Source organism: Haliaeetus leucocephalus, unplaced genomic scaffold (genome assembly GCF_000737465.1).
Source record: "Haliaeetus leucocephalus isolate CR32 unplaced genomic scaffold, Haliaeetus_leucocephalus-4.0 Scaffold696, whole genome shotgun sequence".
NCBI classification, from domain to species: Eukaryota; Metazoa; Chordata; class Aves; order Accipitriformes; family Accipitridae; genus Haliaeetus; species Haliaeetus leucocephalus.
In genome coordinates, this window is record NW_010973132.1 from 3953352 (window position 1) to 3975256 (window position 21905).

At 39.2% G+C, this 21905-nt stretch overlaps 1 protein-coding gene across 1 annotated transcript; it reads right to left on the minus strand.

Moving 5' to 3' along the window:
• Positions 1–55: 55 nt before the first annotated feature.
• On the minus strand, positions 56–20760 carry SPI1 (Spi-1 proto-oncogene). Its single transcript, XM_010580148.1, has 5 exons — positions 20415–20760; positions 13784–13877; positions 6170–6357; positions 1592–1748; positions 56–901 (listed from the first exon to the last, which is right to left on the minus strand). The coding sequence occupies exons 1-5, from the start codon at positions 20457–20459 to the stop codon at positions 585–587; spliced, it is 801 nt and encodes a 266-aa protein (XP_010578450.1). The 5' UTR covers positions 20460–20760; the 3' UTR covers positions 56–584.
• Between the last annotated feature and the right edge of the window lie 1145 nt (positions 20761–21905).

Sequence of the window (21905 nt, forward strand, 5' to 3'; positions counted from 1 at the left end):
AGTTCAGGTACCACACATGAGCTGTATCTGCATAACTGAATGCACATGAGATTTGTTTGTGAAGTAATCATTTATTATGCAAACACCAGAACTTCATTATATCAAATTTTATTAAATATGTACAAGTTATTACTATTTAAAAGAACGAGTATCATTCCAAGATCTGCAAACTTCTCTCTAGCTTTGAGAGCTGCGGCAGAGCCTGTATTAATGCTAGTTTGAAAGCTGTAAGCTAATGCAGTGTCACTGTGAATGACACAGCACCACCTTTGAAGGCAAAACTTCATCAGCTGTATTCTTTAGTTACAATACAATCAAACCAAATCTTTCCTGACAATAATATATTTGTACATTGTTTAAATTTCCCAACTCTGTCCAACTTGTAGGATGGAAGCAAAGAATTCTGTCACGTTTAGGATTCTCAGATGCTGAAGAAGGGAATTCGTACCAGAAACATCTGACGGTAAAGGCCATTTAAAGGCAGAGAAGGGGGCGCAGGAAGCAAAGAGAAAGATGCGTCCATCTCCTCTGCTGGTACCCAGCCAGGAGGTCTTAATATTTTTCTTGCTTAGGGTCCCATGGCCTCAGTGAGGATAATGCTTCCTATCAGTGACCCCCTTTCCCATCACCTCTCCACTAAACTGGTAGGTCAGCTTCTTCTTGACTTTCTTGACCTCCCCTGTCTTGCCGTAGTTTCTCAAAGCACGTGCCATCTTCTGGTAGGTCATTTTCTTGCGATTGCCTTTCTGGATGCCCCAGCGATGTGCCAATGCTTCTTTGTGTTTGGAGGAGAACTGGAAAGTACCTTTTTCCTTGTCCACCCACCAGATGCTGTCCTTCATGTCTCCACTGCGAAGAAGGTCCAGAAGGAACTGATACAGACGTATCTTTTTCTTGCTACCTGTGTGAGTGTCAGAGAAGAAAGGCAGTGGAGCATTAGTATTAGCATGTAGCTCCTGGTGAAGCAGCAGAACGTATTTAATTCATTTAACTTTCAGCTAGCTTGTCAGTCACGTAACTTCTTCAGTTTGCAACATTTATAACAATAGACAGTGTTACACAGTGAGGACATAATGTGGTGGATTGATGTACCAAGAAGAAAAAATAGGAATAAGGAATTCCAAAGGCCAAACCCTTGTTTTGAAATTAATTTGCTAATTTGAAGCTAACTGAAAAACATTGCTAATTTGAAACTAACCTGAAGCTAATTTGGGCAGGTTATATGGAACCTGACTTTCAGGTACTGGGCAAACAGAGCTAAATATTTCTAAAAATCCGTTCCCGGACATTCTTGCCTTGGTTTTCTCGCCTGTTAATGGAAATTGGAGTAGAAATGGCTAAAGCCATTTCCATTCAGGAAGCCTGAATAGGCAAGGCAGAAGGAGGAAGCGGGAGTATGTGAAGAAACAAGACTTGAGATATAGACACAGTTATGGTCATAAAAGATTCGGAGGACAGGAGACTGCAAGCAGTCAGGGAAAGCGAAGCTTTGGCAGTGGGATAAAATACTAGCACAGCAGTTCTACAGTTTTATGGTAATGTAACAGCTGCTCAGCACATAGCTTTACGACGTCCCTCTGTCTTCACTGACCTGTTTCTCCATGCATAATTCCAGGCCCAGGGTCCACACCATCAGTCTCCCCATCTGATACCTCCAGTGGGGGGCTCTGCCTCTCTATGTCCTCCTCATCAGAACTGGGCTGTGGTGGAGAGGAGTACTGTAGGCACATCCGGGGCAAATAGGACACCTTTGGGAGGAAAGAGTAGGAGAGGGAGGAGGTAGTGATAGGGAGTGGGGCATCGAGATAAAAAAAGGAAATGTCATGGAGAGAGTTACAGAGAAAAGGGGGGAGAAAGTAAGAGGTATATGAGATTGTTTAGGGTAATACTGAGTGACTTCGTTGTTGACATTTATAATAAATACTATGCAATTAAGAAACACTGACAGCTAACAGGTCAACACTTACACATGTACAAAGATGCATCTTTACAAGAGGGAAGGAGGAATAAGGTTGTGAATATCAGAACTTTACCCTATGTTATATCCTATGCAAGTGATATTGCCCCTCTTCCCCCATACCTCCCCGGAGCTAGCATTCTTCCTAATGAGTTTTTGATCTCTGTTGCCTATCCCCAGTGTAAAACTGCTTCTGAGAACAACTTCTTTTCTGACACAGACCTTCTGGAACTACTCATTTCAATTTGAAAGAGCTGAACAGTTCTGCCCTAGCATGGCTGTTTTGACTGGCTTTGGCTCTATGGTACTCTTCCTTTCTCAGGCATAGTACCTTCTGACAGCACTGAATCCCTACAGCACTGCATCCAGCTCTGGAGATGGCATTACATGGGTCAGTCAGCATCCTATCCTGAATTTCCCCTGTGAGGAGGGCAATAGCCTTAGCACTAAGATGAAGGATACATCATGCTTGTTCACATTCTTTTCCTAAATGGCTATCTGAAAATTCCCCATTAATGGGGATTTCTCATCTGCAAAGCTACCAAGCCACTTTTTGTGCTAAATTCTCTTGCCCTTATATAGGTGTCTTGTCAGGAGCAGTGTGGAATATACCTCAGCTCTGTAAATTCTCAGTTGCAGTCTGGTTTATTAGGGATCATGACCAGTTGCCATGAATTATTGCAGCTTCTTATTTAAGAATGAGAAACAGATCAGTCTGAGGGGCAGGGAGTCAGAACCCAATTCCTACATTAAAAAAATCCCAACCAACATTCCCCAAACCCAGCAGCGTATAGAAAGTGGTTCTCAGGAAATGGGCCAGATAAATGGTCCTGGAAGGTCAGCTCCTTTTGAACAGCTCTTCCCTCCCTCCACCGAGAACAGACATCTTGACCCTGATTAAGACATTGAGTTGCTGGAGCGTGTTCAGAGGAGGACAACCAAGTTGGTGAGGGGCCTGGAGCACAAGTCTTATGAGGAGTGGCTGAGGGAACTGGGGCTATTTAGTCTAGAAAAGAGGAGGCTGAGGGGAGACCTTATTGCTCTCTACAACTGCCTGAAAGGGGGTTGTAGTGAGGTGGGTGTTGGTCTCTTTTGTCAGGTGGCTGGAGATAGGACAAGAGGAAATGGCCTCAAGTTGAGGCAAGGGAGATTTAGGTTAGATATTAGGAAAAATTTTTTTACTGAGAGGGTTGTCAAACATTGGAATGGGCTGCCCAGGGAAGTGGTTGAGTCACCATCCCTGGAGATATTAAAAAAGCGAGTGGATGGGGTACTTCAGGACATGGTTTAGTGGGCATGGTTGATGGTGGGAGTCAATGATCTTGAAGGTCCTTTCCAACCTAAATGATTCTATGATTCTATGATTCCCTTCGCAGGGGACCTTAGGCACTGAAGCGGGGAGTGGGTGTTCACTTCATGAGTCACACCACCCACCTCATGTTGGGCTTTGCCGAGTGGTGCTTTTCAGATGAGTTTTGCACCAGCTTAAAATGTCCCAATAAGGAGTGTGCAAAGGGCTGGTTTTGGGGTGCAGCAGCTGGCGGTTAATGAGTTGGCAGATTGGCTGGAGCCGATCTGGCAGGAAAGCCAGGATTGGGTAAGAGTATGTGTAAGCTTCCTGTCAGATCCCCAAGAGCGAAACTTCAGCCCTCACCACAGAGTCACCTTTAGCTTTTTACAGTTATGAAAGCTGCGGCCTCAGGGGTAGGAAGGAAGGGAGAGACTCTGCCATGGGGGGGTGGGGGGGGTGGGCAATGAGAAGGTGGGACAGTGTCTTACAGGGGAGGGGAACAGAGATTGGTGCCCCTGCAGAGCAAAAGGTTGTGGAAACCTGGAGTGCGTTGCGGGGGGTGGTGTGGGAGTAAGGAAACTGCTCCTCTGGGGCTGGAGGGGGACGGTGGGAGAGCGCTGTGGGGGACAGAGAGGCAATGGTGTCTCACAAGAAAAGGCAGTTGCAGAGGCCAACCTGGGGAGTTGAGTAAGCTTCCCCCACCCTGTCCTCACTTTCCCTATCTGCTCTGTTTTTGCTTACGCTTACTCTGCACCTGAAACTCAGCGTAGGTGAATACATACAGTGTCACACAGTTATGTTACAGAGAGTCACAAAGGACCTGTTAGTGTGTCTGAAAGAGCCAGGTTACTAATATGGTTCTGGAGAGAGAAAGCTTAAGAAACTGCTAGCTACTTTCCATATTCTGATGTTGTCTCAGGATCTGTGGCATCCATTTGTGATTTTCCTCTTTCTAAAGCTCTTCACAGTTTCCCAAGCTTTTCTTTAATTCTCCCCTCAGAATGACTATTATTTTCTTAATTTATTATTTGTGAGACCACCTGTTGGCAGGCTAACAAAACTTTTTAAAGAAATCTTGTCCAAGAACAGCTTGAGCCTCAAATTTGATTTCACAAAATAATGTGTTATCAACAGAAAATTAGAGAAATATCTTTGCATGTTCCTCCTTTATTTGCAAACTGTAACTCTGATATTGCAGACAAGCATGGGTGCAGTTAGTAACTGGCAAATTCAGCAGAGGATTAAAGCTTGCTTCCTGCTTCTGTTTCTTTGAAAATACCTTGAATAATAGTATGTGCTACCTGCGACTGCGGCTGAGGCACGCCAGAGTCTCAACCTCAGAGCACGCCAAGTACCACTTGCATGAGCTACTGTAGGTTAAAGTAAAAAAGCCAAAGATCCCCAGCTGCTAAGGAAGAAAAGGGTAGTGGCGAATTCTACCTACTAGTATCTTCTGCAGCTTGGGGTGGGGTGGGGCAGTGCTCTTTATCAAAAGTTGCAACAAAATTAATTCTCTGCCTTTTGTCCTGAAATTAAAGGTGATAACTGAGTAGAATGAAGTGGCATAAGCAGAAGCACCCTCTCTTGTTTTTTCGGTAGTGCTTCCAAAGACATCCATAAAGGAGCTAATTTTTATTCCTTGCCTTTGGTTGGAGGTAACGGTTGGTCATTATGTATTAGCAGTTGCAGTGAGCAACTGAAACAACTTGAAGCTTCCCACAGACTGCTGCTCCATCAAGCATTTTTTATATTTGTAACTTTCTGTTCCTAATTCTTTGTTTGTATCTACATCTTATATTCTATTCCTGGTTTTTTTTCTGAGTAGTAGGTGAGAAGTTTGATGGCTTGCAGTCAGTTTCCTGTTGACAGTGTTAGCTTATTCACTCCATTTTTTTCCTTCTTTGTTTTTGATTAATACAGTATTTGTACACAATTTCACTTTGCTTTGAACAAAGAAGCCCAAAATGAGAATGCCATGCATGCAGCTTCTCTCACAAAACTTCAGCAATGGCACCATTATATGCAGCACTGTAATCAGCAAACACTTTTTTCTCTGACCTCAGTCCTACTCTGTCTTGTATTCAGCACATTGTAGGTAGCTTGCCTGCCTTGGGAAACTCCTTAGCACAGGATCACCCAGCTTTCTTATTGCTCCCAGTAATGACTTTGGGCATATTCTTGTAGGATCAAGAGTTAGAAGTGATCACACCCACTTTGCTTAGTATCATTGCAGTATGATGGAAACCCTTATAATTTCATCTTTACTGGGAATTCACTGGCACTTTGTGACTATCTTTACTGCACAATGGAGTATCTTTTTTTACAGGGACATGACTGGCTTCACGTAAAATCTGAGCAGAGACAAGACAGTGTGTTTTGGCTCATGACTTATTTACTTGCAGGTAAAAACACAAGTAGGTTGTCCTCAGCCCGTTTCACTGTGGAAAAATTACCAGTGACTTGTCTTTGTTAGCATTTCTTGAACAGGTCATGTAAAATTGTCAGGGTTGCATGGAAATATTTAAAACTTTCCTACTACTTTGAGGCTCAGAATACTTTCCAGTAGTCATGGATACCCTTGCTATGACAATGCATAGCTTCTCAGGTCCAGTTCCTCTGCAGAATTTCAAAACAGTTGATTTTCATTCCAAATTAAACAAAATTTTGAAAACCTCCATAAAATGCAATTATCTTTTTAGGTGCAGTTTGAGGAACATGACTCCTCATTATCCAGATAAAAAGAATGTTTAAACCACATTTGTCCTGAGAATGAAGAGTTTTGTATCAAGTGCTTGTGCAGTAGGAACTTGTGTAATTCATTTCAGCAATCTCTTTCATGTAAGAGTATGCATTCCCTGGTGCATTATTTTCCTTACCCTTAACTGTCATCCTAAATTCTGAGTAAGGGTTGCTAACCATACCTGATGGTTGAGTCCAATGTGTGTGGTTGGGATTGCAGAATCCAAGACATGCATTTGTTCAATCTCCATGTGCCTGTACAGCTGCTGCAGCTGGGGAGGCTGTACACTCTGCAGTTCTGTGAAGTGATTGTCTCCAAAGGTCTCAAACTCACTGTGCATGTGGTGTGGATGATATTCCCAATAATGATCTAAAGAAAATAAAAAAAGATTGTCTGTCATTAGAAGATTACGAAATGTGGGATTTACCTGTCTTTCATTGGTTCCTACTTCTGTCACTGTCATTTCTGACCTCTCCACACCATTCCTGTTGACCTGTCTCTGGTGACATTCTATATAGATCCCTGTAAAGTTTCTTTTCCTAATCTCATAAATGCCTGTGGCTGGAAAGTGATACTTAGGCCACTTTAATTAAGAGAACACTCTTAGATGGAGAGATGGATTTCAATGATAATTTAGTACAAGATCCAAGAGACATTAGTGCTGGCACCTTTCTCAAGAAGAGACCATAACAATCTTACATTTTCATTATTGAGGCAACAAATTCTACTGATTTACATATTGTCATATTCTCATTACACTCTTCCTCATGGCATGGAAATGAGGAGATGGAGAAAATGTACAGATTATTCTGCAATTATCTTCAGTCTTTATTTTACTCTCCTAGCAAAATTTCAGGAATGCTGCAGAAAAGGCTTGGCATTTTGCTAGATATTTCCTGTAATCATGTGTTGGTATGTCACACATGTTTCAGTACCAGTACTAGAGAATAAAAGGATGAACTGTTGCAGCAGTCTGGTGTACACTGTTTACAGTGAAGCTAAATTCTGATGCAGACTCTTTCTCTACCTTTTTAATCTCTTTAGTATGTTTGCAATTTCTGTGATAGTTTAGATTTTTTCAAAAACATAAAAAAGTGCTCAGATAACCACTATCCTGTTTCCTGACTTATTTCCTTTTGAAATTAATTTCCATATCATTCTCAGTTTTAGATTTCTGGTTTTTTACTTCAATATAATCCTCCAACATTTTTACAATTTCATATTTGCTGCTCAAAATTTAAAATCTGCTAGAGGAAATGTGAAGCATTGCAAAGTCTGTTTCTCTCTTACATACATACAGTAGCTGCATGCCTAATTATGCATGTATCTGTGTACATTCTGTTTTTTAAAATCAAAAAGTCAACAACACGCCCTCTGCTCTGACTGAACCAGGAGCTGATCTTCCATAGTTTAACTTTTCATGCATCATTTTATGCATGCCCAAAATTTCTTTTTGATATTCAGTGTAACAGTTCTAATTTATATCTTACTATTCTGAGTTTTCTTCCCTTGTATGACTATAAATAATTTCTGTCCTACCCCTCATGTGTTTTCAGGTTGCTATCAGGTACCCGTATGATCTACTCCTAATTATCGCTTAACCCAGCTGCATGTATTTAGCTCTCAGTCCTTCAATATAAATCAGTATATTCACCCCCCTAATCATACTTGTGCACTTCTCCAAGCTTTCTCCCAGCTGTTGACATCCTTCTGATAATGCAATGGACAGAACTGAACATGTTGTTCCACGTGTAGTTGTACTGAATTTACAGAGGAGCAATTGTCTTGTTCTGCAATATGATGTTACTGTGTATGACATTATCTGGATACTAATGTGCTGTGAATACTTTTTCTTAAATACCAGTTTCATTCTTTCTCTCAGCTTCTGTCTCCTCGTGCTTCCCCACTTATGTTTCAAACAATTAGGTCTAATGTCATTGAGCATTTGAAATCCGGGATAGTGACTTTGAATGTGGCTTCCTTTAGAGGGAACTCAGCGATATGTTTATACCAAACATAGTTGTACCTGAGAAGTTGTAAGCTCTTTTAGCTGCCTTTATGGGTCAGGCCTGTAGAAATTTATTTGGAGGCTCTATCAGACCATTTGCCACATCAGTGCTTACTTTTTTGCCCTTCCTGCTTTTCTGATTCATGGATAAACCATGTTGCTGCATGTGAAAGGGACGGAAAGGTGCAATACTCTGTAATTTCTTTGCTTTGTTGTATAGCGGTTTCTCTGGGCTACATGTGGATTTTATAGCCCAAAGTTATAATTACAATGCACAATAGCACTTCTTCATGTTGTAGTGCTAGAGAAAAATTTTGTTTTCTCTGGTAAAAAAGTGAGTTTTATGGGTGCAAAGTACCCAGGTACTTTTACATTCACATCTGCTCCAACCCAGGAGATGGCAGAGTGTGTGTGGGTCTGAATCCACAGATCATCTAAGGCTGTGTCCTGGTAGGAGGCTTTGGGCACTTTCAATCTGAAACTTTTTTGTTAGTTGGAAGACTGAGCCACACTAACTCATGCTTTTTCTGGGTTAAATTACTGCTGATTTCTCTAAGTAGAGCCAACCATTGAGGCCCCATATACCTTGGGCAGCCCTGTATAATAAATTGGTGAGAATATATTGCTGCAGTAATCTATACTTTCGTTCCTTAGAATGATCTGGCTCTGCTCCTTGTGCAGAAAGTCCTCTGTCAGATGGCAATGTATATTCTCAAAGGCCCCTTGTCTTTGATAATCTGCTACAGAAAATGACATCGATGCATAATTGTGAGGATGACAAAGCCCAGGCAAAAGTCTCTGAGGCTGTCAAAGGCAGGTCTTCAGCTGTGGAATGCCTTACTAGTAGTAACTATGGTGGTCAAGGGAGAACATAGTACATTCCCAACATGCATAGCCATGAGTATTTGTGCATGCTCTCAGTGGTCTGCTTTTGATTCTTCTTAAATATTTTTTTTATCAACAGTCATGTTTTTATACTTCAAGATACGTCTTAGTTTTTTGGAGCCTATGACAACATTCCTGTTGCTTCCAGAACTGTTCTTTTAAACTCTTTCTTAGCAAATAAATTAACCTATGGAACACTATTTATGCATATTCATGTTAATCACTATGTAATATTTAGCCTAGTCTTTACTGAATTCCTTTTTTAAGGAATTAGGTGGTGCTGTAAAAATACTACAATAGAATAGTACTAATAGCACAGCATTTAGGGACTTACAGTGACCACATAATACTAATACATTACAAAATAAATCTATGTCAGAAATTACTTCAACACAAACTTGTGTCCAAATATTGAAGTTGTGGCAGGAGGAAAAGTCCATATTTCTTTCTAAATTATCTATAATTTGACAGTGATGCTTAGGAAAAACAATATTGGTTTAGTTACATTAAAAGAGAGATTCCGAATTCTGTCTCCACAAGACCCTCTGCAGTTAACCACACTGGCTAAGTATATTGCACTTGAAAAGATAAAAAAATTCTAAATATCTGTGCCTGCAGTTATTAGAGTTATCAGCAGCTATTGACTTCTGTGTTCTTTGTTAGTGTTATGTCAGTAACACACAGCAATTCTGTTCTTTTCTCAGAACGTAAAGGTGGAAGGAAGAAAAAAGAAAGGAGAGAAAAATTCTAGAAATGGAAAGTGTCTGTTCTTTGGGTAAAGGAAAATGTCATTAAAAGCCAAGATATAGCTGCACAATGGAGTCATTATGAGAAATTTCATGTGAAGTGAAAGAGGATGTGAAAAAAATTCGCTCTTATAGAGACATGGAGATCATGTTTGTTTTGGTCTTGTATGTAGTGAAAGGTTAGAGGAAGGACAGTCATGAATCCTGAACTCCCTCCCATGACAGAGAGGATGTTAGCCTGTTGGGAGGCAATAGTGGACCTAAAGGCATTGTGTTAATATTCACCATGGAGGTAGATTCTCACTCTACAACTGAGAAAACATAACTCAGTCATCTTTTGACCAATGTAAAATGCTTTGCTCCTGTTTTAATAGATGAATAATGTCAGAACCAGCAGTTAGAATATGAAAGAGGCTTACGGAAGATATTTATTATAAAGTGGAGTAATAGGCTAAATCTGCATCATGGAGTGCAAAACCATGCAGAAATTCATGAGCCAGCTCTTGAACCGGAAACGTGACAGCTCTGTCAGCACAGCACCCTGCCTGGTCTAGGGAGGTGACTGTGTTGACATGGCTGCATTTGTGAGGTCTAGGCCAGTGTCTCTGAGTGGTTCTGCTCTGTGCTGTACAGATTTTCCAAGTAATTTTGAACTAGGAGAGGGTTTCTTACACAGTGCTACATTGCACAGCTTAGATGTTCCCACTGTGTTTCGCTCATCTGAAAAAACATGCCAAGAAAAAACCCATAGAGGAAATGAGAAAAATATTGAAGGACACCGGAAAATTAATGTCTTGATTCCCTACAGAATCGCTCTCTGTTGAGTGGAATGCTCTGCTCTGAGGCAGTGCAGTGGTCTTATCTATAACGCCAGTAGGATCTCATTAGCTCTCACTTTACAAACTTCATGATTTTAATAATGCCAAATGTTCGAAAATCTATGAGTCAGACCCCAGCAAATCACGAAGATGGCTTTGAAGCGAGGGGCTTTTTTTCATGAAGTTTGGAGTTCTATATTCCATGTAGCATTTAAGACTAAGGTTCACATGTTTGGACTTTCCTCCACTTCTGTGTGGGGTAAAGTCCTAACAAAATCAAAGCTGATATTTTTAAATGATCACATTACTCCAGGAGGTGGGGTGAAAATAAAATCCCAAATCACAAAATCTGGTAAGTACCATGAGGCTAGCAACAAAGTGAACAAGGGTCAGTATTCAGCTTCATACAAAAAGTGATTTTTACTAAACCAATAATGTTTAGTAATAACTTAGAGACAAAGCTGCAGTGGAATTTTGTAATTACTAAGATTGCATTAGTGTTACAAAATATGCTGTATTACATTTACAGACTTACTAGCATACAAGCTCAGGGTAGGGAGATGGACTAATACATGATCACTTGAAGTAGCTTCTGTCCTTCATGACTGTGTCTCTGTGTTTATTACAGTGTTTACAAAACAGTTAAACTACAGTATACAAAATAAGTGCAAACAATGCATGTTGTTATGAACATATGGATATTTTTATGGTGTGTTTTTGCTTGTTAAATTTAGTGTTCACTTACTGGCAATGATCTCCTACATATTAAATTAGTGACACACTATTGTGTGTACTTTACTGCCTACTCATGTAAACATGGAGTAAGGGTTGCCTTCAGCATTATGATCTAGAAAAGTGACAGTAATGCATGTAGCACAGATCTACAGATTAAGATATTGCCATCTTTCTTTAACAAACTTAAGTTGCTAGCAGTGAGATAGAGCTAGTCTGACACCTGAGCAAGTCCTTCTATTTCTTTAGCGGTCCTTTATCAGCAAAGTCAGAAGTATTATTCTGTCATGTTGTATCTATTTACTTTATCTGGTAGGTTTTCTTTGAGGTCCATAGTAATATTGAATACACCTGCAAAATAATTTTTTATGTTCCGCCAGTGATCTCACTGTACCCCAAGCTGAACTCCTCTCTCACAATTCTGTCCTACTTATTTCTTTTTTCCTATCTAATCATGTTCTCAGCTCTTTTACTTGACTGCTGTCACTGCAGCACCTTATTTATTCTTTTTCCCCACCATTTTTCAATCATTGTGCTTTTATCTACATTGTTCTGAACACTTAGTGCATATTTCTAAAAGCAGTTTGTGACGTCCCTTTCCTGCTCTTCTGCACAGCTCTTCTCAAGACCCACTACTTCTGTCATGTTAACAAAATGAAAGCCAAAGTTGGGTTTCTCAATATCTATAGGAAAGAAGCAAAACGTGTTAATTTGTGTTTTTCACTCCCCTTTGGTTGTTCGTTGCTCTTTTGGACTGTGAGCAATTCAGGAAAGCGTAGGGAATATTAGGTATTTAGATACAACCAACTACATTACAGGTGCTTTCATAAATAAAAATTTGATTGAAACGTGCGTGCTGGGATTAAGTTGCCTCTTCCATAACCACTTACTGTAGGAGTTAAAACATTACGCAATGTTTTTTTTGGTCTTTAGGACAAGTGCAACACAAGTTTTGGAAGAGACAAATTTCTGTCCAAAGTGGGTGTTTAGGTATTACTTAGGCCATAAACCACATAGGTGACTTTTGAGTTTTTGTTGTGTTCATTATGATGAGTAAAAACATGTTAATGATCTAAGCGGTGTAGTTTAGGAACAGCCTTCCACCAGAAAAATGGGCGGTAAACCAGATGGGATGATAAGATTATGAAAGAAAAAGAGATGTTGTTGCTTGAGGTAGCCTAGATTTAATGACAGAAGAGTTATTTCCCAGTGCTTTTTCCTACATAGCATCTTTTATATTTATTGTTTAATTGTCACAATTGCCTTTTGAGATAATAAATGTTATCCTCATTTTATGGGTGTGTAAACAGGTACAGGTTATAATGTAAAAACCCTGAATTTCCATGTGGAATTTGCTGCGTTGTTTGATTAATGTGACTTGACAGATGCCATGAGATAACTTATAAAAACTGAATTAATTCTTTGTCTCCAGGCGTTAAGGATATAATATGTGTTTCTTGAATGCAATGTAGAGAACAAATTTAGGTAGCAATCTTTTCCAGTTAAATGCTCAGAACAATCCTATTCTGTAACTTGCTGTCCCTTTAAGGTAGCTTCTGTTGCCACAGATAGAACAGTGCCATGTTGTGAAGTTGTTAGATGTCTTAAATTAAGCAGTGATGGGTCTAGTTGCTATATCAGCGGGAGTCTTTTAGGGAAACTCCAGGATCTGAAGGGACTGCCACGAGTGATACAGTAGAACGGTGCTTTTCCTTCCTGAGTCAATATTGACTCTAATATTTCCAGGGTGGTGTTGCTGGACCCTTGCATTGCACAGGAGACAAAATTCACAAAGCAAGACTCTCCCCTCTGCATTGATTTAGAGTCCAGTGCCCAGATGACATGAAAATAAAAAGACACCAAAGCTTTGAAATCACATACATAAATTGAAGCAATAAATAATTGTACAGTATTTTTATGCTGAGCTAGGAAGCTGTAGCTAGCTACAACTACAAGGAAGTTTTACATAGGTTTAGAGAGAGGAAGTACTTGGGTGTACTGGAGAAAGAGTGAAAGTTAAAGCTAGGTGTGGCAGCATGCAAAAGAGATAAAAAGAAAGAGGTAAATATATGGAGTCGAAAAAGGCCAAATACCAAAGAAACATAATTAAACTGAAGGCACAAATACAGTATGTAGGACCTAAATCAAACAGGAATTGGAGATGGGAACACAAGAAGAGAAATACAATATTGCAAATCCATTTCCTCAAAGAGTTCTGAAATAAGCAAGAGTGATTTTGATCTGTAGAGGAAAGTAAAAACACAGTGAAGATAATGAAGGATAGAGATCATGAGATCCCACCTTCCTGGCAATACACTGAATGTACTGGAAGCTCCTTGTATCATTCAGTGCTTTCTAAAATTCTCTTTCAGAGAAACTGTGTTGCAGTTGCAGGGTTGGAACAGTGCCATTAAGCAGAATAAAATATTGTTGGTAAAAATAATTGATTATTGATTGAATTGATTGAATAAAAAATTTATTTCAAAATATGTGCCTATACATTATAGATCACAGCAACATGTTTGTTCTTTTCCTGAATGTCCTAAATCTCTTTCCTGTGGTACCCCATGAGACTTTATGCTCCAAGGAGATATTTTTTAACTTACCACCATGACTCTCTCCATCACTGTTGAGATATTGGTAATAGTCATGAGGCTGTCGGTAGAGGTCTGACTCATAGGGTACCATATCTTCAGAGGGCTGTAAAGAGAAGAGGAATTTTTAGAACTGTAAGCTTACACAAATCCCTTCAAAATTATTTGTATAGTTAGTGAAGGGGAGATGCCAACACATATTACATTGCCTAGGGAAAGAAGGTGGAGGCTTCAAGTTCTTACTGAATCAGCAGGAATAAAATGCTTGACACCAAACACTGGTTTGCAAAAAAATAATAATAAAAAAAAGAGTAATCCGATCTCCTCAGACCCAGTCTGTGTAGCAGAACTTGTCCTGTGGTATTACACAAGTTCTTGACATCCCGCCCTCCAACCTTCTGTGGATACTACTTAGAGGACATCAGGCCCAAGCCAAGATTCCATCACACCAGCACGGCAGGGAAACCTTTTCCTTGGTAGTGACAGACATTTATTATTATTATTCCTCCTGTACACAAAAGAGAAAGCAGAAACTTGTCTTGCCTAAGCATGTTATTATGAGTATTTCCAGGAGGTCTCACTAAATGGTGGCAGTTTGTAGGAGGGTAATGACATTGACAGAGGGCATGAAAACACTTTCTTTCTCAGTTTTTGTCCAAGGTGAACAGTAAATGTTTGCTGGTTCAAATCAGCTGCACAGGGCTGTTAGGTATGCACAGAGAAGACTTAGAAAGTCCAAATGTGGGGCAGATATTGAGTCGTGACCTGTTGGATGCTTAGCTGTAGAATTAGAGTCTTCTCTTCTTAAAACAGGTGACGTAGGGTAACTTTCCCACTTGTCTTCCTCCCATGCCTAGTACTCCAATGTTAATGCTGTTTAACGTCTTATGTTGTTTCAGCATAGGTGGTCTGTTTATTATTAGTTGTGCACAATTCTGTTGCTTCATTTAATGTTTAGTTTTGTCTTTTTCCAGAATGAAGAGTTAGAGAAGGGCTTTGATAAACTTTTGTCCAATTAAGTTTGTTACAATATTTTCTTCCAATCTGAACAAATTCTTACAGTGTCAACAGCAATGTAGAACTCAAACACCTTCTTGCTTTTTGTTCTGAAAGGAAGTTATTTCTAGTAGATACTAATAGAAACATTTTTCTTCTGTTAATGACTTCAGCATAAGTAACTTTAGAGGACAAATATTTAAAACAACATGATAACTTACATGATGGACATATTTTTTATGTTTATATGTTCATATGCCTATCTGCATGTCCCAAATCCTTATCTCCCTCCATAACTCTGTCTCATTTTTGGAACACCAGCATTTTGTAAGCTTAGGCTATGGTGACAGCATGCCAGAAATGCAAGCGAGCTTCTCTTTTTCTTCCTCCTCTAGACTACTCCAGAACATGAAACCTAAAGCAGTAGCTGCCATTAAAATCCAGATGGAGGTGGTAGATAAGCAGCTGGCAAGAGGAAAAGATTTTTTTTTCTGGTGAAAACTACATCAGAGTTACCATTGCTCATTAACTCTGTTAACTCCTTCAGTTCATTCGGTTGGAATGTGGGGATTTAAAGATTGTCCTTTTCCAGGGATGTGATTTCTGTGATAACATTGAAGAAATTAGATCAAGAAAAAGACAGACTTGTTCCCAGAAGGTTAAGATGTTAGAACACACACACAAAAAGAAAATACTTCTAGAAATTACTTTGGACCTTGGTGGATCCTTAGTAGCAGCTGCGTGCCATATTAGTGTATGATATTAAAATGCACTGGTAAGATTGCCTAAAATGTCATGACTTCCAGAATACACACTAACTGGCCATCAGATCCATGGAATATTCAAAGCCTCAGGAGCAAATCCATTGCCTGGCTGTCAGCTCCCAATATAATCTGTGGCGGTGCATAATTGTTCTGGGGAAATCTTGAGAAGATAGTAACCCACAATAAAGACAATCTAAGGGAAAGACTAAGTAAAAGGAGCAAATCATCATTTAATTGTATCTGCAGTAGGGATACCAGTGAAGGGATTCCTCTTATTTCTGGTCTCCTGAGGACGTAGGTGCAGTCTCCCTTTCCACAACAATATGATTCCAATATAATTGCCCTTCATCTACACAGAGATTTAATGGGAAGTATAACCTATTTTCCAGATTTCAGAGGGATGGTCAAAGGACACAGTACAGCATGGATTCTCTCTGATGCTTCTGGTTTTCCTCTACATATTTTCTTTGTGTTCTCTCTAACCATGAGTGTTTATACGCATTCACTCACCCCTATTCCTTAGACCTGTGGTGTACTCTGATCTCTGATAAGACAAAGTAATGAGACTGTGTTTTGCTTTCTTCAGTATAAAGTTCTGAACAGAATTTTTACTTTTCATTATCTTTGCAAATTAATTCACCCCACTCCCCCATTTCCTTTCCCTAAATATATGCTCCCTGTTAAATCACATCAGACTGAAGAATGTATGAAGTTTTTGCCTTCATATTCAGAATTGTTAATTTGTCATAACTCAAAGGAAGGCATTCATATTCTGTAAAAGGAGAGACCTCAACATCCAAATGGAAAATCATACTAGTTGGGAGAAGTGGAGGTTAAAAACCTCATATAAATGTATATAGTTTGAAAGAAAAATCTTTGCTTCCTTTCAACTAAAAACCAGAAACAGACTGAAGTTATAAAAATTTTCTGTATCTAAACACATCAAAGTTTGTAGCTCTGATAAAAATTTAGCCAAAAGTAAACAAATTTCCAAAGCAATCAGTGTCCTGTCAATCTAGGCTTAATTTGCTATATAGAAAATTTCCACTGCTACAACAAAAGCTCTATCACTCATATCTTTACAGAGGTATAGCTTGGCAGGAAGGCTATATCAGTCCAAAAGTAGATAAACAATACATATTTTAGGCATGGGAAAGGATTTTTTACTTTTCCTATTTGTGTTCTTCCTTTGTTGTCTCTTCTTCCCTAAGATTTTCCAAACTCCTCCATTTCAGTCCAATATACTGTAACAGGCAATAGTGGCTCACAGTCCGGGAGCTGAGAATGAAGTATTTCTACCATTGAAAAGCTAGTTTTACAAGTTCAGATGTGTATTCAATGACCAGAGCTAAAGGAAGATATGTTAAGTAGACTCTTTAAAAGTGATTCCCTTAATATTTACAGATCTGGCTGACTGCAGAGCGAGTTGCAGATACTCAACATGTAAAAACCAGTCTGCTTTCACATAGATCATTGTTTTTTTAACATACTCTGTTTTGAAAGTCTGGGACTTAAAATCTCTTTATTGTTGATTGTGGGAATTTTCTTCCTTAAATTTGTTTTCTGCTCAGTGATCCATTTGATCAAATATGTATGTGTATATCCTTGTTAACTCATGCAACCTGCACTGATCCATCCCCACAAAGGACTTGAATTGGCACTACTTTCTGTCTTGGTGTCTGATCTTCAAGGGTACAGTAACTAATATGGGAAGATGTATATTAAATATTTAAAAGTTTATGTATCATAAACTTAATCAGATGGTGGTCAAAGGAGACAGTGCAGCATGGTTTCTTTCTGATTATCGTATGGAAAGGTGGGATATTTTCCTCTATTCATTAGAGAAACTATTTCCAGGAACCTGTTTTTAATCTGTGTTGGGTTTTTTAATTTTTATTAACAGATTTTCTCTAGTTACAGAGAAGAGGTTTCACCATGTGCTGCTGTTGCCTCTTGTACCAATCTTTACCCACTTGCCCTGTCCTTCTCTGGAACCTCCCCACCCACACACCCATTTCATCGTCTGTCTTACTAATAGCGCTTCCATGACACTGAGCTGTTTTGTTTTGCCTGACAAAAAGCAAAGAATGGCTTATGTTACAATTTAATATTTAACTGATGTCAATGGCCATTTGTTCTATCAATTGTTTTAATGTAAAAGAGTGATAGAAAGCTTTGTTAGCAACTCATAGCTGTGGTCTGAAGTTGATATCTCCTTTCCTACATGCCATGAGGTGCAGTACGCTATCTAAAACTGTATTCCAACCTCAAGCAAGAGGTCAGCAAACAATACTTTATCTGTCACAGACTTTGATAAATGGAGAGTTGCCTCCATCATCCTTCTTTGCCCCGAAAATCAAGGGAAAAGCCACAAAACTACTTCAAGAAAGCTTGGTTAGCATTGGTTAAGAGACATACAGAGGACTCAACTGAAAAGCAGTCTGAAAATTCTTGTTATTCACTAAGACTTTGTCACATGATTCCAAGTGATTGTAAATTCACTAAATGCTGATCTTTGTTATCCTCACATAAGTATTCACTGACATGTGATTCAGAAATATTCCACAAAATTTCCAATGATGTGTTGCTGAGACAAGTTTTAAGGCCAAGATTAACCATATTTCCTTGGAAAAAAATTACAGTATAACTATTTTAGAAAAGATGAGTAAAAATATTAACATGATCACTCATTGAGCCAGCCTCACTGGACCATGCTGGCAACACAGTTATGTGGAACAAAGCACTTCTATGGGGCATTTTCGCTCTCATACAAATATACTTCCAAAGCTATGATTTCTACAGGTGGCTACTTAGGGATTCACAAATAACTGGGGTCCTCTTTAGGCAAAGGCATTAATAATTTTTTGCCCCGTAGCACAACTGGATTCTATCATGCGCTGGAAGACATTGCCCCAGTTTAAAGAACTTTTTCCATACAAAATTCCTGATCTTCAGAGAAAGATGCAGTACTCCTAAACTATTTGAGCAGCATTTTCCAAATGAAGGGTAAGAGTTTCCTAGCATAGTCAAGAGAAGGGCAGTTACTGACCCACCCTCAACTGAAAGGGGAGGGGCAGAGGAGGGAAGTATTGCTTCACAGAAACCCCTGTCTAGAAACAGGCTTCTGTCTCCCCTCTGAAAAAGTCCCAGGAGGCACAGACATTTACAACGATGCCATGTGGGGCTCTAACTGGTGGTGCTCAGAGCACACTTAAAACAATGTTGAAAGTACAAAACACAATATTATTAATTTTTGGACATTTTAATCACAAAAATAAAAAAAAAATTGCCCTGGCAAGTGCTCCTGTAAGACGTAATTGTATTTTCACTGCTTGTTGTATCATTCATCTGAACAGAGTTCAGCCAGAATGTTAACTGCAATGCAAATTAGAATATGGGCCAGACTGTGTTATTTTCACCCCATTTATTCAATGTGTGCACTGGAATTCCATACTGAAAAAAAGAGTCCAGAAAACTTGGCTGTAAGTGAATGAGTGGACAGAAAATTAACAATTATATCTTTTTTTTTAAATGGAGATGCTGGTTTCTGGGGTAGTTGAGGACAAGGTTTGGGTTTCTTTTTAATTTTTTTTTAAGCTCAATACGTAACGTATTGAGAAATGTCTTGTGTACTTTTTTTCATTTTCTCAGTTTCTTTTCAGATTTCGATCCTGACGCATTTAAAGTAGATCCACTGGGCAACTCAGTAGATTAAGAAAAAGAAAAAGAAAAAGAAAAAAGATTTTTCAGTTCTTCTCACCCTTTGGGTAGATAGGGGATTTCAGGGACACTGATGACAAACTGCTACAATAAAGGGTCTCCCAAAAAGAAGACATATTTTTTCAGTCAACATGGACACCAAACATGAAAGGAATTCAAAGGGCCATCTTTCTGGGTGGAAGATAAGGAAACATGTCTTTAGCCTTCATTACATGGGACAAGACAAAAAGAAAACTTGATACAAGTTTTGTTTAAAGGACTCTTGGATCTGCATTGTTTCCTTCTGTTTTCTGAACACATATAGCAATTACTGTAAGTCATCTACCGCATAAAAAGCCAAGTAAAACACCTTATCTGACATCTCTTCAGCTTCTACAAACCTAATAAAATCTAGTTAGGGCCTTTTTTACACATTCTGCCTAGAGATTTCCCATTAAGGTTTGTTTCTGAACAACAGGTTAGTGGCAATAAGTTCTTCATAAATAATAATTTCCGAACTCACCATACAATAAATTACAGCAGTGTAACAATGCCTCAGAGTTAAAGAAAGGATAGAAACAGCCTCATAAGCATACAGAAAAATTTGTATCTTAGAGAAAACATTGAAAGTCCCCATTAAGGCTGTGGGTTTTTTCCCGTCATTCACCAATTGCTTTTCATAGCAAGTGAATTCAAGAGAATTCAGTTCAAGAGAAGCTGAAGGTAGAAAGTAAAATGCCATAATAACAAAGAGCAGAGAGTCCTAAAATCTGCAATACATAAAATCAGCATTCAGCAACTCTTCTCTCACAGATCTGTAGATAATTAAACACATAAAGTATGTCAGACTCCAGATTATTAAGAATTACAACTTGGAAGAAAGACTCGGCCTTATATCACAAAGCCAGCACTGAGGAAAAAAATTTACTGACTTGTACACATACCGAACAAAAATACCATACATTTAATCTGTGAAAACAAATGGAGATCAAAATCAGATACAAGTTTAGGGAGGAAATGTTAATTTCCCATTCATTTCAGCATTGTCACTAGCTTTATACATTGACCTAAGCCCAACTTCCTGGCATTACAAATACAGACCAAAATAGAGATATTCTCAAATAATAAAACCTTTTGCTACTGAGCCCAATGATCCATATTAGAAATAAACCCCATATACTCACAGGGGGAATGAGGGGAAATCCTTCCATTTTGCAAGCTTGCAACATTCAGCCAACTTCTGAGTGAATTTTTCTTAATTCAGTTTTCAAACATCCAGAATAACTGATTTGAAAAAATCACATTAAAAAAAAAAAAAGGGAAAAAAAAGAAAAAAAGGAAAAAACAAGAAAAAAGTGAGATCCTTGGACTCCGTGAAGTCCTTTTGCTGATGGATCTCAGGATAGGAGAAGGACCCTAACAAGTTTTCATAGTTTGCCCTAATAGGTTCTGAGGTGCACTTCTTCCCGAGTTGTACGTGAAGTTCCTGATTTTATCAAATGTCTGTAGAAGGGAGATAGCCCTTGGGTCTGTCAGCTTGCTGTGACATCACAGCTTTAGCCAGTTTGCATAAATCTCATTTCAGGGAGCTGCGGTGCTGTAGCAGGAAGTCTGCTTGTGAGCCAGATCGGCCATGGGCAGGTGCTTACTGTGTAATCAGCAACCCAGAGCTTGGGCCTGCTACCAATAAACAAGCATACGGGTGCAGTGCTTTGTGGAAGACTATGTGCTTCCCACTGTAGATGAACCATCACGATGGTGCTGCTTTATGGTTTAATGATGTATCATAGAGACATAGTCCTGACAACTTCTGTGAGGACAGTGCAGTGGCGTAGACTTGCTTTCATAGTAGTCCTGTGTTGGAATTAGGTGGCAATACGTAGCAGAAAGGAAAAAAAAGTATGCAGTTTCAAATATACAGTCTTATGTTTCTGCAAAACACTGAAGATAAGCCCATGAGACTTTCTTCATAAACTTTGCAGTAAAGCAAAATAATTCAGTGAAAGACACTTAGTTCTCTTATTTGTTTCTTGTGATGTCTTTTCTAGCTCCTGCAAGGAGAAAGTGAGTGGGGGAAAGGAGAAGTATTACATGTCTCATGCAAAGATTTGACTTCTCTGAGATCCTGAGTGCCTTTTACAGTGAGTAGAGAACAAGATTTGCAGAGTTGTATCTAAGAGTCAGGTGCCGAAATTTCTTGTAGAGATTTTGCTTTAGCTCTTCTCACATGGTGTTCTCCCCTTTCTCCTGCTGTTTTACTTGCATTTGGCTGCACTGAATAAATGCCCTTCATACTAAAGTTGTGGCAGGGGCAGGGGTGAGTGGGCCATGGGGCAGGATGTAGAGGGTGGGGCCTTGCTACAAGGGGAGAACGCGCTCATTCTGCAAAATGCCTTCTTGCTTGCAATTAGTTACTAATGTCTTGAAAAAGTGAAGTTTCTTTGTCTGGGTTGTTCCCCTTCAATCTATGCCCATGTGCCACAGGTTCTGCTTTTGAAAGTAGCCTGTTCACCACTCACCTGGGTCTATGTGCGAGGGGGAATTTCAGCCACTACAGACTTCCTCCCTCGTACACTGGTAAAACCAGAGGCCACTCACAAGTTCCTCTCATTCCCCACCCTAAGGAACTCAACCAGCAAACCATATTAGCAATGGGATAAGATTAAGAACATGAT